Source organism: Poecile atricapillus, chromosome 27, assembly GCF_030490865.1.
Source record: "Poecile atricapillus isolate bPoeAtr1 chromosome 27, bPoeAtr1.hap1, whole genome shotgun sequence".
Classification (NCBI taxonomy): domain Eukaryota; kingdom Metazoa; phylum Chordata; class Aves; order Passeriformes; family Paridae; genus Poecile; species Poecile atricapillus.
The window spans coordinates 5,651,414-5,668,402 of record NC_081275.1 but is presented as its reverse complement, the minus strand read 5'-3'; the positions used below and the strand labels follow the sequence as shown (position 1 = coordinate 5,668,402).

The following is a 16,989-nucleotide window of genomic DNA, read 5'->3' as shown; positions in this document are numbered from 1 at the left end:
CATCATCTGGAGATCCCTGACTCCAGCACTGGGAATATTCCATTGCCCAGGCTGATAATGGGGCTTAATCAGCTTGGGGTGAGCTCCCCCTCTATCCCAAAATCCCATTTGTTCCTCATTTTTGGCTGTGCCCTTTAGGGTGACAGAGAGGGGACTTTGTGGATTCAATCCCACCTTTGTCCTCCTCATGGCTCGGGGACAGACTTGGCTGCCACACACCGGGAAGGAGCCGGGAATGCTCCCAGGATCCAGCCCTGTGCATGGAATGAACTCTCTTGGAGCTGGGTTTCCCTGGGATCAGGTTTGCCTGGAATTACCTGTCCTGTCATTCTGCACAGAGCACAATGAAAAATCCATGGAAACTTCACTCTGAAAACTCTGCAGTGCCTGGGCTGGATTAAACATTATTGAACATTATCCCTGGATTTTCAGCCAGCTGCTTTTCCTGCTGGAAAAGCCAATAAGGCATCCAGGAGTGTTTTCCCTGCCCTTCTCCCAGGTATTGCAGCTTTTGGGGAGCCTGGGAATGCTGACATGGAAGGTTCTCCTCCTGCCCTCATGGATTCCCAGCTCCTGGCTCAGGAACTGCATTTTCCAATGGTTTCCCTGGTTTTAAACTGGGATTGAACAGAGGGATGGTTCCACACTGACCTGGATAAAGCAGGAGCCCAGGGACACCCTGGAGCAGCAGAATTTTGCAGGGCCTGGTGACAACATTATTATTATTATTACTACTATTACTATTGCTATTACTATTATTATTCCATTTTCACCTCATGTTCTCTGCCCATCCATAGCTAAGTCCATGTTTTATTATGATCCCAATGTTGTAGTTCCTGCAGGGAGTGGGAAATGCTGTGGGATTCACAGGAGCTCCTCAGAGGCCATTAAAGGCTCTCTGGAATCCGAGCTTTCTCCCAGCTCCGTGAAAATTCCAAGCTGAGTGTGGCCATGGCAGCCCTGCCAGGAAAGGTTCACTCCAAGGTTAATGCACTTTACCCATCACTTGAAATTCCTGGTGTTTTTTCCAGCTGAGGCACCAAGTTCACCCAGGCAGGAGCTCGGGGGAAAATCAAGGGAGCAGCTCCTGAAAGCCCCCCTGGACCAGGAGGTTTTTTGGCAAAAAAATTGGGCAGAAAAAGTGGGATTTTTCCTGAAAATCCTGGCTGTTCATCCTAGAATGGGATAAAGTTCCTTGGGGGAGTTCAGTGCCTGTGCTGAGCCCATCCTGCAGTGTCCTTAACTCCCCCATTCCAGGGAATGCCATTCTCATTTTCCTGTTATTCCCAGCTCAGTTTTGGCTTTTGGGATGCTGGAGCTTTTCCTTGTTGTTCCCTTGGCATCATCCATTGCTGTCCTGAGCCTTGATCCCTTTCCCACGCTGCAGCAGGACCTTGGAGCAGCCACGAGTCCTGAGTCCTTTTCCTCCAGGGAGGGCAGGGATGGATTTATTCCCTACAAACCTTCCCTGGGTGTGGGGGGTGGTCACTGCCTGGGTTCCAGTCCAGGGTGGGATACAGGGAATGTGCAGGGAATGTTCAGGGAATCCCAAAGACCCCTGGTGTGTGGGAACAGCTCTGGGCAGTGCTGAGGGCTGGGCTATTTTTGGCATGCATTGAGAAGGGATTTGGGATTAGAGCTTTTGTCCCCTGGCAGATGGGAATGGATCCCAGGATTGCTGCTCTGGTGGGGACAAAGGGACATCCCCAAGGTCCTGCAGGAATCTGGGACAGAGGATGGAGATGAGTGGAAATTCTGGGGCTTTTAGGCTCCTGTTGGATATTTCAGGGGGCACAGAGGGGGTTTTTGTCAGTGGGATCCAATTCCTCAGAGGGGATCTGGGGAGACTCATCCAGCTCCAATCTCTGCTCCCTGGAAGCGGGGTCAGGGAACTGGAGCTGTGCCAGGGGGATTTGGGATGGAGATCAGGGAAAGGTTCTTCCCCCAGAGGGTGGAATAAGCACTGGAACAACTTCTCAGGGAATGGTCCCGGCCCCGAGGCTGCCAGAGCTCCTGGAGTGTTTGGACAGTGCTCCAGGGATGCCCAGGGTGGGGTTGTTGGGGGGCCTGTGCCGGGCCAGGGGTGGCACTGGATGATCCCTGTGGGTCCTTCCCAGCTCAGGATATTCCAGGATTCTGTTCTTTCCAGAGACTGAAATTCTCCCTTTGGCTGCTGCCCCTGGGGGGAGCTGCCCACAGAGATGAAAAGAGGAAAAACTGGGGGGGATTTTTTGCCAGGAAAGACAGGATTGGGGTCTGGCTGTGAAGTACTGGAATGAGTGCCTGGAATTGGCCAGGGAAACATCCCTGTTGTGAGGGGCTGGGCTGGAAATCCCTGGAGAAGCCCCTGAGTGTGTGGGGACAGTGAGGACAGAGGAGGCTGCTCTGTCCCCGGGCTCAGGACTAATTTGGAGGTGTTCTATGGAAGCAGAGGGGAAAACAGGGAAAACTGCTCATCCCAGGCATTGATCCCAGCAGCACCAAAAGGATCCATTTATCCCTTAGCTGAGCAGGGTGAGAGATTTGTGTCCTCAACACTGGGACAGCAGCTTGGAGTGGGAATTTGGGAGTTTGAACTTGGAGTTACTCCCAAGGCCTGCAAGGAAATCAGCTCCAGAGCCCTTTGGGAATCAGAACTGTGGAATTATTTGGGTGGAAGGGACCTTAAACCCACCCATTCCCACCCCAGCCATGGCAGGGACACCTCCCACTGTCCCAGGCTGCTCCAGCCCCAATGTCCAGCCTGGCCTTGGGCACTGCCAGGGATCCAGGGGCAGCCCCAGCTGCTCTGGGATCCTCATTCCAGCACCTCCCCAGCAGCACAGGGAAGGATTTTCTCCTGATTCCCAGGATTTGTGGTGATGTGGGACAGGCCCTGGAGCAGCTGCAGGGGACGGAGCTGGTTCAAATCTTGCCTCAGTTCTCTGTCCTGGGTTCCAAGAGCATTTGATGTTTAACAGAGCTGTGAGCTGGGCTTTGCAGGCTCCAGGCAGGATTCTCCTGCCTCCCAGGCCACCTCTGCATCCCAGAAGTGGCAATTCCTTGGACAGAATTCCCTGGGCTCTGAAGCCAAAACAAGCTGGGCAGCGTTTCCATGCTCAGCGTTGCTGCTGAGGTGATTCCATGGCCGGGAGTTGCAGAAATCCCTTCAAGAGGAAATAGCCAGGGATGCCCCAGGGATCAGGGATGGTGTTGGGAGTTCACTGGGCTGTTCTCAGGCCCTGGGCAGGGTGTGCAGGAACTCATTCCCAGGGCTCCCCAAAAACGAGACAGCAGGAAAAGCTGAGGGAGCTGTGGCTCCATCATTCCCACAGCCCTGGGAAGGGATTCAGGCCCAGGGATTGGAGCATCCTGGGTACCAAAGCGAGCCCCAAATTCCAGCTGCTTCCTCAGGGAAGAGCTGGATATCCCCCAGGGAATTCTGTGGGGTTTTGTTGGTTTTTAAAAATAAAATCTGCAAAATCTGCTCAAATTCAAGCCCTGCTCCTGAAGCATTCCAGGGTGGAATCTCAGAGCCACGAGTTTTCCTTGGAATTAGGGAAGAGCCTTGGACCTCTGGAGTTAATTTGGGAGTTTTAACTTGTGTTTAACAAGTGCAGCTCTTGAGCTGAGGTTAATCCAGTTTATCCCGAGGTGCAGGACCAAGGGAATTTTGTGTCCTTGCAGCATCTGTTGGACCTGGCAGCATTAACTGGGATTAAATGTTCGGGCTCATTTAACCCCCATCTCTCCGGGAGATTTATAAAACACCTGGAAACCTTCTCCAGGGGGATTTTCCGTGTTTGCCTTCCTTCTAATCCTTGTTTTGGATAAAAAAGTTGGTTTTTATGGCCACCAAACCCAGGAAGAGCCACAGAGAACTCCCAGGCCAGGAGGGAAGGGGAGGAAACAGCTGCTTCTTGACCATAAGAAAATAAACTTTTTGATCCCATGGGTGCAGATTCCATGGATTTATCTGAGGATTAGGAGGAGACTCCTTAAACCTGCAGGTCCTCAACCCCAAATCAGCTTTCCCTGGGATGAGCAGGATCAGGGAGCCATTCAATGCCCGGGAGCACCTGGGATCTCCAGGGTTTGGAAATGTCCTGGAATGACGGGAATGTGAAAGGGACAGAGGAGGAGCAGAGGGAAGGGGTGGTGACAGGGAGGTGACAGTGGCAGGTGACAGTGGCAGGTGACACAGGCACTGCCTGGCCCTGAGAACTCCAGCAATTAAACAGGAACATCAAATAAAACTCGGGAGAGAAGGCCCTCAAAGGAAGGAGCTTTCCTTAAATCTCCGAGGCTGGAGGCTCCCAGCCAGGAATTCCTTCCCAATATCCCATCCAGCCCTGTGCTCTGGCACTGGGAGCCATTCCCTGTGTCCTGTCCCTCCACCCCTTGTCCCCAGTCCCTCTCCAGCTCTCCTGGAGCTTCTCCTCTCCAGGTGAACATTCCCAGCTCTCCCAGACCCCAGCTGTTCTCCCTGTGAACATCACCTGGCTCCAGAGGGACTCCAGCCCTTGCATCAGCTCCATGTGGACTCTCTCCACCCCTTGGTTTTCAGGGGTGTCAGGATAACCATCCCGAAATTCCACATGTTTGGATCTCTTGGGAAGGTTTTGGCTTGGATAAAGAGTCCAGGGATTAAAAAATCCTCCTTTTGGGTTTCCCTGGCTGCCTCCCCACCCTCCCAGCCAGGAATTCCTTCCCAATATCCCAACCTATCCCTGCCCTCTGGCAGTGGGAAGCCATTCCCTGTGTCCTGGCCCTGCATCCCTCATCCCAAGGCAGACATCCACAGTGTCCAGGGCAGGGAACTCCAGCAGCCAGAGCTGTTCCCACAGAATTCCCAGCACTCCACCCTGGCCCATTCCCAAGCTGGAGTGTTCCCTCTCCAGGCTCCCTGTGGGTGTGTGTGGAGCACAGGACAGGAGCAGGGAGAGGTGTCCTGGATCCCAGCGGGATCAGCTCCCTGCAGTCCTGGGAGTGCCTGGAAGTTCTGGAATGCTGAGGAGAGGAGCAGGGACATCCCTGCCATGTTCACACCTCCCACACAGTGGGAGTTCCTCACGGATGGGAGGGAGCTGAATCCTGCTGGGAATGAGGTGAAGGAATTCCAGAATTCCATCTGTGTCACCTGCAGAGGCCACCAGGCCTCCAAGGAATCTGCTGGCTGGGAATGGCCAGGCTGGACAGTGGGGCTGGAGCAGCCTGGGATAGTGGGAGGTGACCCTGCCATGGCTGGGGTGGAATGGGATGGGTTTAAGGTCCCTCTAACCCAAACCTTTCCATGATTCCCTCGTTCTTTGCTGCCTCTCCAGAGATCCTCTCCCAAACGCTGGAGCTGTCACAGGAAAATCAAAAATAATTCCCTGTGCTTGAGCATCTCCTACTGAAGTGTCTGGAAGGGCACTTTTATGATGGGAATATCTTGTAGATGATGGAAATACCTTATTCAATGGACTGCAGAGGGAATTGAAGAGCCTGGAAGGTGGATCCCAGAGTTCTGGCTATCCCAACAAATCCCTTGGAAAGGACACAGAGCCATCACTGGCCATGTGGCTGTGGTCACTCTGAGTGATCCTGGTGGCCAGGATGGCCCTGGGCTGGCTGGGGACAGCCTGAGCTTTCCCTCATTCCCAAATATTTCCCTCCAGGCAGGAGCTGTGGCACTCAGGGATGTGAGCAGGGAAAGCTTCCCGGGCTTTGGGCTGCAGGGAAGGGCTGTTTGTTTCCAGGGGATGATTTCCATGGATGTGGCTGGCTTAGTCCATGTTTCCAGTGCCTCTTTCCAGTGGATGTTTTGTGCTTCTCTCCCTGCCTGAGGACATGGGAGCTACTTTTCCTCTGTGGAAGGCAGCAGCTGGAGTTGTCCCATGAGGAATATTTGGAACTGTTTGTCCTTCCCATGGGGCTGACATAGTGGAAGGGCTGGGAATTCCAGGGAATGGCCTCAAAACTCCAGCCACAGAAGTGATTTTATAGCAGAGAGCAAACTGCTGGAGCCTCCCACAGGATCCCAGAGTCCAGAGGCTGTGGAGGGGCTGGAATCTGTGCCTGAGGAGCCTGGGTGGCCAGGACAGCCCAGCTCCAGAGCGTTTCCCAATCCCTTTGGGGATTTTGGATTTGGGATGCTGCTGGATGGGTTTAAGACACATGGGAGATGCTCAATCCCTATTTTCTGGAGGATTCCCGGGGTGCAGGATATCCCTGTACAGCTGAAGGGTTTGGGATTGACGGGGACATTCCAGCTCCAGGTGTTTTATCCCTGCTTTTCCTTGGGCTCTGTGGCACTGCAGGAGTCTCTCCACAGGGATGGGCACTGAGGGGATCTGGGGGCTGCTCTGGACACTCGGGAGGAGTTTGGGGACATTGGAATGTTGGAATGTCGTCATTCCCGGAGCTGGACACGGAGTTCAGCCGAGGGAATGGGCAGCAGTTAATTAAGGGAAGCAGTGGGGATGGGTTGGGAGCACAGATTGTAATTAGGATCCAAATGAATCCCGGCCCGGGAGCCGTGCCTGGTGCCTGGCCCAAGGCTCCAGGGCTGGGATGAGCCTTGGTGGCCTCAGAGCAGGGCTGGAACCCCCCTCACCCTCCCTGCTCCTCCTCCCTCTCCATCTGCTGCTTCCCGAGGGCTTTTCCCAGGTGCTGGTGGCCTCTTGTGACCCCGGCCAGCCCCAGCTGGGGCCACCAGCCTCAGGTATCCCAGGCCTGTCACCTCCAGTCACCTCTTTGCACATTCCAGGTGCCCTCAGCTTTGTGCTGGGGCCTTTTTGTGGATTTTTAAATTGATTTGAATGGATTTTTATGGATATTTAATTGATTTTAAATTGATTGTTAGGGATTTTTATAAGATGAGAAACTTTTTGTTAAAATGACCCCACTCTTCCCCCAAAATCTTCCCAAATCCTGGAAAACCAGAGGATGTGTCCTCTGCAGTGGTCCCTGATGGTTTCACCTGGTCACAGGTTTGACTTGATGACCTTGGAGGGCTTTGCCAACCTCCATAATTCCATATTCCTCCAAAAAGGGCCTTGGGAACTGGGATTCCTGGGTTCATTTGTGGTTCCATGGGAGACAGGAATATCCAGGTGTTGTTCCCAACAATCCATGAATTCCAGTGAGCCCCAGCTCCTGTCCTGCTCCCTTTGTTTGTGTGGAGGGAGCCAGAGATTGATGGAATCCAGGAGAGGGAAGCACTTCCCTTGGTTTATGGACCAACATAATTCCCAAATATTTGGAGCTTCTCCATTGGAGTTGATCCATTTGGTGCTGGAATTTTGGGGCTGTATTTCCTGTTAAACACCCATTCAGTGGAGATCAGTCAGAGCTGGAGGGGGATTGATGGCAGCTCTGAGGAGTCCTCCCCATTCCCACAAATCCCAGCACCAATGGGCCATTCCCGGGAGGGGCTGGTGTCACAAATCAGGAGGGACTGGGAATATCCCTTAGGGAATTAAACACGGAGCCGAGCGCTCCTCTGCCAGTGTTTGGCTGGGAATTGTGAGCCAGTGGGAATGTTTGATTCCATCCCATAAAACAAACAGATCTGAGAGAGTTGGGCGTGTCCAGTGGGGAAAGCTGGATTGGAAGGAGGGATGGATGTGTTGGAGGCTTTGGATGTGTTGGGAATGTTCAGAATGTTCTGTGTGTTCAGAGCAGCTGTGGCAGTGCCAGATTATTGGATTTGGGCTCCTCGTTTGGGAAGAACCTTCCCATTAATGGCAGGAATGGGATTAATCTGCCTTTGGGGTGTGCCTGGGGCCGGGATCAGTGAGGGTTGGGGGGCAGCAGCCTGGCAGGGAAGCAGAAAGGCTCAGGCAGACCCGGAGCTGCTGCAGGGAAACCTCTGCTGCCTTCCCTGGCAGCGCTGCCTGACAAATCCCAGCGGGAATCTCAGCCTTGGAAACCCTTCTCCTTGTGAACACAGCCCCGACAGCTTCCCGCAGCTCCGTCCCCAGCCCTGGGCTCCGCGGGGACATCAGAGCCGCCGGCACGGAGGGATGGGGATGAGGTTTTCCATGTCTGACATCGGCTCCGCCACCTTCCTGACAGCACAAACAAACAGGGATTGAACCGGGATCCAGGGCTGTCCTTGGACAGGGAGCAGATGCCAAAGCTCCTCCTCTCCAGGAGGATTTTATTAATTTTTATTATTTTTAATTAAGTTTTTAATTTAATTAATTTTAAAATTAATTTTATTGATTTTTGGAAGAGCTTTTCCTCATGGGCAGGTGAGGGTGACCCAAATCCCCTTTGGCATTTTTGCATTCTCCAGTGGTTTTTTTAGGATTGGGATGTGGATAATGCATGAGGAGGATGCCCTAAAGGCTGGGCTTGCATCCCCCTCTGCTGGGATTGGCATTGGATTCCTTCCCTCTGCCCTTTCTTGGGAAAGGACATTAAATCCTTTCTGCCCACTGTAGGAGTTCCCTCCTTTCCAAGGGTGAATCCACATGGAAGGGGATTCCTTTGGGGATCCCTCAGCCCCCTGTGGGCAGCCATTGGGATTTGCTTCCCGTCATTCCATTTTAAAAGATGTCCCACTGTGTCCTGCCTGGGAGGACAAAGGGACCATTGGGATGCCCTGGGATGGAGCTGGGCTGGAGCAGGGATGGAGCTGGGATGGAGCAGGGATGGAGCTGGGATGGAGCTGGGATGGAGCAGGGATGGAGCAGGGATGGAGCAGGGATGGAGCTGGGATGGAGCTGGAATGGAGCAGGGATGGAGCAGGGATGGAGCTGAGATGGAGCAGGGATGGAGCTGGGATGGAGCAGGGATGGAGCTGGGATGGAGCAAGGATGGAACTGGGATGGAGCAGGGATGGAGCAGGGATGGAGCTGGGATGGAGCAGGGATGGAGCTGGGATGGAGCTGGAATGGAGCAGGGATGGAGCAGGGATGGAGCTGAGATGGAGCAGGGATGGAGCTGGGATGGAGCAGGGATGGAGCTGGGATGGAGCAGGGATGGAGCTGGGATGGAGCAGGGATGGAGCTGGGATGGAGCAGGGATGGAGCAGGGATGGAGCTGGGATGGAGCTGGGATGGAGTCATTCCTCTCTCCAAGTGCCATCAGGACAGGGCTCGGTGCCACCCTCAGCTCTGTGGGAGAGCTGGGAGGTCTGGCAATGGATCTCTGGCAAAACCCAGGGAATAAAGTCTTTTCTCCTCCTAAACAGGGTCTCTTCCCCATTCTCTCATGGATGTTCTTGCCCAAACCCATCCCAGCTTTTCAGCTCCACGTTCCCCTTCTCCTGGACCCATCCTGAAAATCACTTTGTTTTCCTTTTTCCCATTCTTCATGAATCCCTTGGATGTGGCTTGCTGGGAAATGTCTCTCTGAGCCTTTGTGTCCCACAGTTGTGAAGAAACGACTGCACATTATTCCAATTCCTCTTTTTTCCACGGTTTTACCTCCATCTGACACCTTCTTGCCTCACCAGGGTGCCCTCGCCTGCATCTCCATCTGCAGTTGGAAAAGTCATTCCCAGGCTTCCAATGAGTTCCTTTTCCCATCCATTTTCTCTGGACTGAAGGGATGATTTCTCAGCAGGAATGTTTTTATGTGCATCCCGGTAGAAACTGGGATGCCTCATTTTCCACAACTCCAGGCAGGCCTCTGGAATATCAGGCCAGGCCTGTTGGATTCACAGGCAACAGGATTTGTTTATCCAGAGGTTTCCTGGAGCTTTTGGTGGTGCTGTTGTTTGGTTTGTGCCTGGAATCTGTTTGGGATACCCCTGGTCTGAGTTTTAATTTCCCAAAATAGACATTTTCCTTGGGCTTCCCTTGGCTAAGGAAGAGCTCAGGAAGTCACTCCAGGGCAGTTCATGGATTGGACTCCATCATCTTAAAGGCTTTCCCAACCTAAATGATTCCATCAAGTCCCATTCCACAGATTCAGAATTATTTCCCTTTATGCCCAAGCAGGGATTTTCCAAGGAGCTGTCAGAGGCCCCGTGCTCCTTCATAGGGAACAAATTGGAATTTTTATGGACTATTCTCAGGGAACGTGTCTGGAGTTTTGTTTCTGGCCCTTTTTATTGGAAGTTAAAGCATTTCCAAGAGCCAGGAGGGTTTTTTCCCCCTCAGCCACACAAACTGAGTTTAAATCATCCTGCTCTGCTCGTGTTCGCTGCGTCCCATAAATCCCAGCCCTTCCCAACAGCTCCAGGTTTTATCCTGATGATCTGATAATGCTCCGAGTCCTTTCCTGTTGTCAGTGGAGACTCTGGAAAAACAAAGTTGTATTTTCCCAAATAATCGATCCCAGCAAAGGGGAGAGAGGGAGGAACATCCTGAGGAGGGGCTGAGGGAACAGGACAGGGGCAGGACACAGGGAGTGGCTTTCAGAGGGCAGGGATAAATGGGAAACTGGGGAGGAATTCCTCCCTGGGAGGGTGGGGAGGGGCTGGAATGGAATTCCCACAGAAGCTGTGGCCCCTGGATCCCTGGAAGTGCCCAAGGGCAGGATGGAGCACCCTGGGATAGTGGAAGGTGTCCCTGCCCATGGCACTGGATGGTCCTTAAGGTCCAAATCCAAACCATTCCATGACTCCATTGATCCTGCAAGAGCACAATCCCATTTAATGACAGTTGGAGTGAATGCACACGGGTTTTTGAACTTGGAAATATCTTTAAATGCTGTTAGGAATAATTTTTTGTGTCTTCTTTGGGAATGAGGGGCTGAAAGGTCCCATGGTTGTCCTTTCCTAGTCCCATGAGGTCTCTTTCCCTGGGATTGTGATTCCAGCCCTGCTGCTCCTGTCAGGTTCCATCTTTTCCTTGGATAAACACATCCTAACAGGAGCTTTTACAGGGAATTTTTACAGCTATATAAAACCCCATCAAATTGCCTGGATTTATTTGCCTGCAGATTGTGCCGAGCATGGCAGCTCCAAAATCTTCAGTCCCTGGGCTGTTGTTCCCATTCCAGCCTTGTTATTTCCCACTGATTTTCTCCAATGCAGCTTTTTCTCCTTGCTGTATTTTAAACTCCCCTCATTAGGAATTTTTGACTTCTGCCTTCAGAGCCTCTCTGGGAAAACCCATCCATGGGGCTGCTTCCAGAGGCTCAGCTTCTCTTTCCAGCCTGAGCTGTTTAATTGGTCAGGCAAGTATTGAAATGGGATTTTTTATTTGGATATCAAATCCTTTTTAAAGGATATATTGTTTTTCCCCTCACGAATGCTTCCTATTTGAATTCAAATATTATTTCCTTTCGCTCCCATCCCACCTGCTTCCCTGGCACTGGGATTAGTCAGGATATGTCAATATTTGAGGGAATAAATCACTGCTGGCTCCAGCTTCTGTTTGGGTTTCTGACTCATCTTGGGGTCAAATGAGCTCAGCAAATGTGGGAGAGATTCCGGAGGGGCTGGAGCTGCTCCGAGTGCTCATTGCTGGGGTTTACTGGTTGTTACTGGTTTCCAGACTGGGCTTTCTGGAGTCTTTATCCCAGGAAGTAGCTCTGGATGTCCCCAGGCTGTCAGTGCAGGGTTAAATCTGGGATTTCTGGGAGTTTCCCCATCTAAGGGGGAAGGCTGAGGCTGAGCTGAGCCCGAGCCCTGAGTGCCACCACCAGCAAAGATGTGACATCTCTGCTGCCCTCCAGGAATGCTGGGTTCCCATCAGGAAACCTCTGTTATCCCACTGGGAAATGTCTGTTATCCCACCAGGAAATCTCTGTTATCCCACTGGGAAATCTCTGTTATCCCACTGGGAAATCTCTGTTATCCCACCAGGAAATCTCTGTTATCCCACTGGGAAATCTCTGTTATCCCACTGGGAAATCTCTGTTATCTCATCAGGAAATCTCTGTTATTCCACCAGGAAATCTCTGTTATCCCAATGGGAAATCTCTGTTATCTCATCAGGAAATCTCTGTTATCCCAATGTGAAATCTCTGTTATCCCAATGGGAAATCTCTGTTATCCCATCAGGAAATCTCTGTTATCCCAATGGGAAATCTCTGTTATCCCATCAGGAAATCTCTGTTATCCCAATGGGAAATCTCTGTTATCCCATCAGGAAATCTCTGTTATCCCAATGGGAAATCTCTGTTATCCCAATGGGAAATCTCTGTTATTCCACCAGGAAATCTCTGTTATCCCAATGGGAAATCTCTGTTATTCCACCAGGAAATCTCTGTTATCCCCTTGGGAAATCTCTGTTATCCCAATGGGAAATCTCTGTTATCCCAATGGGAAATCTCTGTTATTCCATCAGGAAATCTCTGTTATCCCAATGGGAAATCTCTGTTATCCCACTGGGAAATCTCTGTTATTCCACCAGGAAATCTCTGTTATCCCAATGGGAAATCTCTGTTATCCCATCAGGAAATCTCTGTTATTCCACCAGGAAATCTCTGTTATCCCCTTGGGAAATCTCTGTTATCCCACTGGGAAATCTCTGTTATCCCACTGTGTTTACTCTACTTGGAAATGTCCATCCCACTTGGAAACCAAGGTCCCTTGGAAATCCAACTCCACTCCACTTGGAAGTGTGTCCATCCCACTGGGAATCCTGTGTCCATCCCACGTGGAATCTCATGTTTGCTCTGCTTGGAAACACTCTGTGCCCCACTGGAAAAGCCGTGTTCGCTCCCTTGGAAACCTGAGCTCTTCCACTTGGAAACCCACATGGCCTGCACCTGGAGCCCTGTGTCCATCCCACTGGGAAACCAACCCATCCACTGGGAAACCAAACCCACTGGGAAACCAAACCCATCCACTGGGAAACCCATCCCACTGGGAAACCAAACCCATCCACTGGGAAACCAACCCATCCACTGGGAAACCAAACCCATCCACTGGGAAACCAAACCCATCCACTGGGAAACCAACCCCATCCCACTGGGAAACCAACCCCATCCCACTGGGAAACCAACCCATCCCACTGGGAAACCAAACCCACTGGGAAACCAAACCCATCCACTGGGAAACCAAACCCATCCACTGGGAAACCAAACCCATCCCACTGGGAAACCAAACCCATCCACTGGGAAACCAAACCCATCCACTGGGAAACCAAACCCATCCACTGGGAAACCCATCCCACTGGGAAACCAAACCCATCCACTGGGAAACCAACCCCATCCCACTGGGAAACCAAACCCATCCACTGGGAAACCAAACCCATCCCACTGGGAAACCAAACCCATCCACTGGGAAACCAAACCCATCCCACTGGGAAACCAACCCCATCCCACTGGGAAACCAAACCCATCCACTGGGAAACCCCTGTCTGAGCTCCCCTCCCTCTTGGAGCCCCATGTCCCACCCCCCATCACTGATGTCCTCCCAGCTTTGCAGTGCTGGTGGTGCCTGGAAATTCCACCTGGGCTTTGCCAGGAATTTCTCTCAGGAATCCTCCCAGAATAAACTGAAGAAGAGCAAAATGATGGAGGAAATCTTCCCTCATTTCCCCATGTGTTTTTAATTCTTCCTATTTTCCAAGCAGTGGCAGAGAGAGGAATTAAGGGGATATTGGATTTTTAATGCCAGGAGAGCATTCCCATGGCATGGATGGGCTGAGATTCCATCCAAAACCAGGGAATTGTGTGAAGTTTTAGTAGGAGCCTAAGGCCAGTGTGTGTCTGTCAGAGCTTGGACTGTCTGTAATGACTCCAGGAGCTTTTGAGCTTCCCCTCCAAACAGCTTTTCCTTCCTCTCTTCCCTCATTTATCCCTCTTCCCCTTATTTTCCATAAGGAGAGCACAATGATTAAACAAATTATTAAACCGGGATGGATTTCTGTGGGTATTCCTGTGGGTATTTCTGTGGGTATTTGGATATTTATGTGGATATTTATGTGGCTATTTCTGTGGATATTTATTTGGATATTTATGTGGATATTTATTTGGATATTTCCCCCTGACCTGCAGCTTGTGGCTGTTTCCCATCCCTCTGCCAGTTGAGAATGGGTGTTGAATCTGTGGGAAATATTCCCTAATTCCTCTCTTTTTTCCCCACAGGTGTTTACAAAATATGGGAAATGCTACATGTTTAACTCAGGAGAGGAGGGGCGGCCTCTCCTCACCACAGTGAAGGGGGGAACAGGGAATGGCCTGGAAATCATGCTGGACATCCAGCAGGATGAATATCTGCCCATCTGGGGAGAAACAGGTAAGAACTTCCTCTTGCTTGGTTTTTCCTTGGAAAAAGCATCCCATCCCATCCCATGGATCCCATCCCATCCCATGGATCCCATCCCATCCCATCCCATCCCATCCCATCCCATCCCATCCCATCCCATCCCATCCCATCCCATCCCATGGATCCCATCCCATCCCATCCCATCCCATCCCATCCCATCCCATCCCATCCCATCCCATCCCATCCCATCCCATCCCATGGATCCCATCCCATCCCATCCCATCCCATCCCATCCCATCCCATCCCATCCCATCCCATCCCATGCCTGAACCAGCTCTGGCAGCAGGAGCCTGCTCAGTCCAGGTTATGTCACTTTTCTTCCCGGGGTTTCTGGTGGCCCCTTGGGATGAGCATCTTGGGGAGTGCTGGGCTTGGGTGTCCCAGCCCCAAAGTTTGGGATGCCAGGCAGGAATGGCACTGCCTGTCCTGGGACAGGGTGGCATTTGTGGGTGACAGGAGCATGGGGACGCCTTCAGAGGCTCCAGCCCACCCCTCTCCCCTGGAAAGGCATTTCTGGGAGGCTGTGCTGGGCTCCAGCTGCTCTCTGGGTTTTCCTTCTCCTGCAATTTGTGGATATTTGCTGCCTGAAGAGTTGTGTTTGCTGGGCTGGTGCTGTCTGGGAGGACCAAGGACTGGGTCCCTCGGCTTTGGAGCATTTGGGATGGATGGAATCTGTCTAGGAATGAGCCCAGCTGGGCTGAGCATCTCCAGAGGAGCTGGAGCCCTTTGTTCCTGGAGCAGGAGGTGCTGAGCAGGAGAGCTGGGCTGTGGGATGTCCCCCAGGTGCCATGGATTGGGATGCAGCTCCTAGAGTAGGTGTGGAGTGCTGGGAGCACTGGTGCCAGATCCTTTCATGAACCTGCTGCACAAACGGTGGGCAGGAGGGTGTGGGACAGGATGGGGACAGGGCCACCAGGGCCACCTGCTCACAGCTGCCCTGAGCAGTGCTCAGCAGTGGTGGCTGCAGCTTTCCCGAAGCCTAAAGCGCCTTGGGAAATTTGAAACAAAGCATCCAAAAAAAATTGCTGGAAAACTTTGCCAGGAGCTGTGTTTGTGTAGCAGAGCCCTGCAGGGAGACTCACCCAGGATGAGCTGTGGCTATTTTGGGGATCAGGGAAGGGAGAGGAGGAAATCTCACTCCAGGTCGGTGTCACCGTGGCTCTGTCACTCCCTGCAGCACCTCTCAAACTCTGCTCGGAGCAGAGAGGGGATTTGGCTCCGTTTGTTCCCAATTCCCTTTCCTTTGTGTGGTGTTTGACTCTTCCAAACACATCCCTGGGGGCTCATCAGTCACTCCAAGCTGCACAGGCTTTTAGAGAAGCTTTGCTCCCAGATTTCAGATCCTGCTCCGAATCAGCCAGGTCTGGCCCAGGTGAGGGGGAGGATGCAGAGATTTGGGATCATTCCTCACAGGAGGAATTGGTTCCAGGTCTGTTTTCCTTTTCAAGGTACTCAGGCTCACAATAGGGGTGGGAACATGAGGAACAACCTCCACTTCAGGGCTTCATCTCCCACGGGGAGACAGAGATGCCCTGGGGGACCTGTGGAGACAGGAAACCACCCCAGGGATGGCTTGGGGACATCCCAGAGCTGGTGAACACCTGGAGCTTTGTGTTCAGCCCCATTGGAGTCTCAGGTTGTGGAATCCCAGGGTGCTTTGGGCTGGAAGAGACATTAAAAATTATCCATTCCCCCCCTGCCATGGCAGGGACACCTCCCACTGTCCCAGGCTGCTCCAGCCCCAATGTCCAGCCTGGCCTTGGGCACTGCCAGGGATCCAGGGGCAGCCCCAGCTGCTCTGGGCACCCTGTGCCAGGGCCTGCCCACCCTGCCAGGGAACAATTCCTGCCCAATATCCCATCCAGCCCTGCCCTCTGGCACTGGGAGCCATTCCCTGTGTCCTGTCCCTCCATCCCTTGTCCCCAGTCCCTCTCCAGCTCTCCTGGAGCCCCTTTAGGCCCTGCAAGGGGCTCTGAGCTCTCCCTGGAGCTTCTCCAGGTGAACATTCCAGGCTTTCCCAGCCTTTCCTCACAGGACAGGACCCCTGTGAGTTTTTCCAAGAACACCCAGCCCTGGTGTCCCACCATTCCCACTTTGCTGCTTTTTTGGTGCTGCCCTTTGGAGAACCTGTAGGAGGAACCTTCTGGGAATGTGTTGGGAATGTGCTGGGAATGTGCTGGGACTGTGTTGGGAATGTGTTGGGAATGTGTTGGGAATGTGCTGGGAATGTGTTGGGAATGTGTTGGGAATGTGCTGGGACTGTGCTGGGAATGTGCTGGGAATGTGCTGGGAATGTGTTGGGCTTTTCCATGCCTGTGATCCTGGGAAAGGTGGATCAGTCTCAGTGGGGTGAATCAGCCTTGCATTGCAAACAAAGAAAGAAAGGCATAATAAATAAGTGAGGATAAATCTGGGAGGGAAGAAGCTGAGGGAGGGGTTTCCAGTCTGGTCCCTCCACATCCGCTGGAATCAGCTCCAGCCAGAGGGAGGTGGGATGGCAGCTGCTGCTCCCTCCCTCCCTCCAACAGCTCCCGAGCCCTGAGAGTGCCAAAGGCACTGGAAACTCGTCCTGGCTGTGGGCCTTGAACCTGAGGGGGAAAAAAAAAACCCCAAGTGTTCATTTTGTCAAAAATCCTGGGGCCTGTGGTGTCTTTGGAGGTCAGAGCTGACTTTGTGGGAGGATCCTGTGAAGTCCAACAAGGTCTGGTGGCATCCTGCCCCCCACAACCCCATCACTGCTCATCCCAGCCAGACTGAGCTGAAACCTGGACTCAGCTCAAGATCAGAGGCTCGAGGAGGAAGGCTCAAGTCCCTGGACCTGGCTGAGAGTTGGATTCTCATGTCCCAGG

General features: G+C 52.5%; 1 protein-coding gene across 4 annotated transcripts in view; it reads left to right on the top strand.

The window, feature by feature from the left end:
- LOC131588980 (acid-sensing ion channel 2) overlaps positions 1-16,989 on the top strand; it is a 409,841-nt gene that overhangs the window by 352,565 nt on the left and 40,287 nt on the right. For all 4 annotated transcript variants that reach the window (XM_058858069.1, XM_058858070.1, XM_058858071.1 and 1 more), the window contains exon 2: positions 13,960-14,110. In XM_058858069.1, the coding sequence (XP_058714052.1) occupies positions 13,960-14,110 (151 nt within the window). The remainder of the gene's footprint in view (positions 1-13,959; positions 14,111-16,989) is intronic.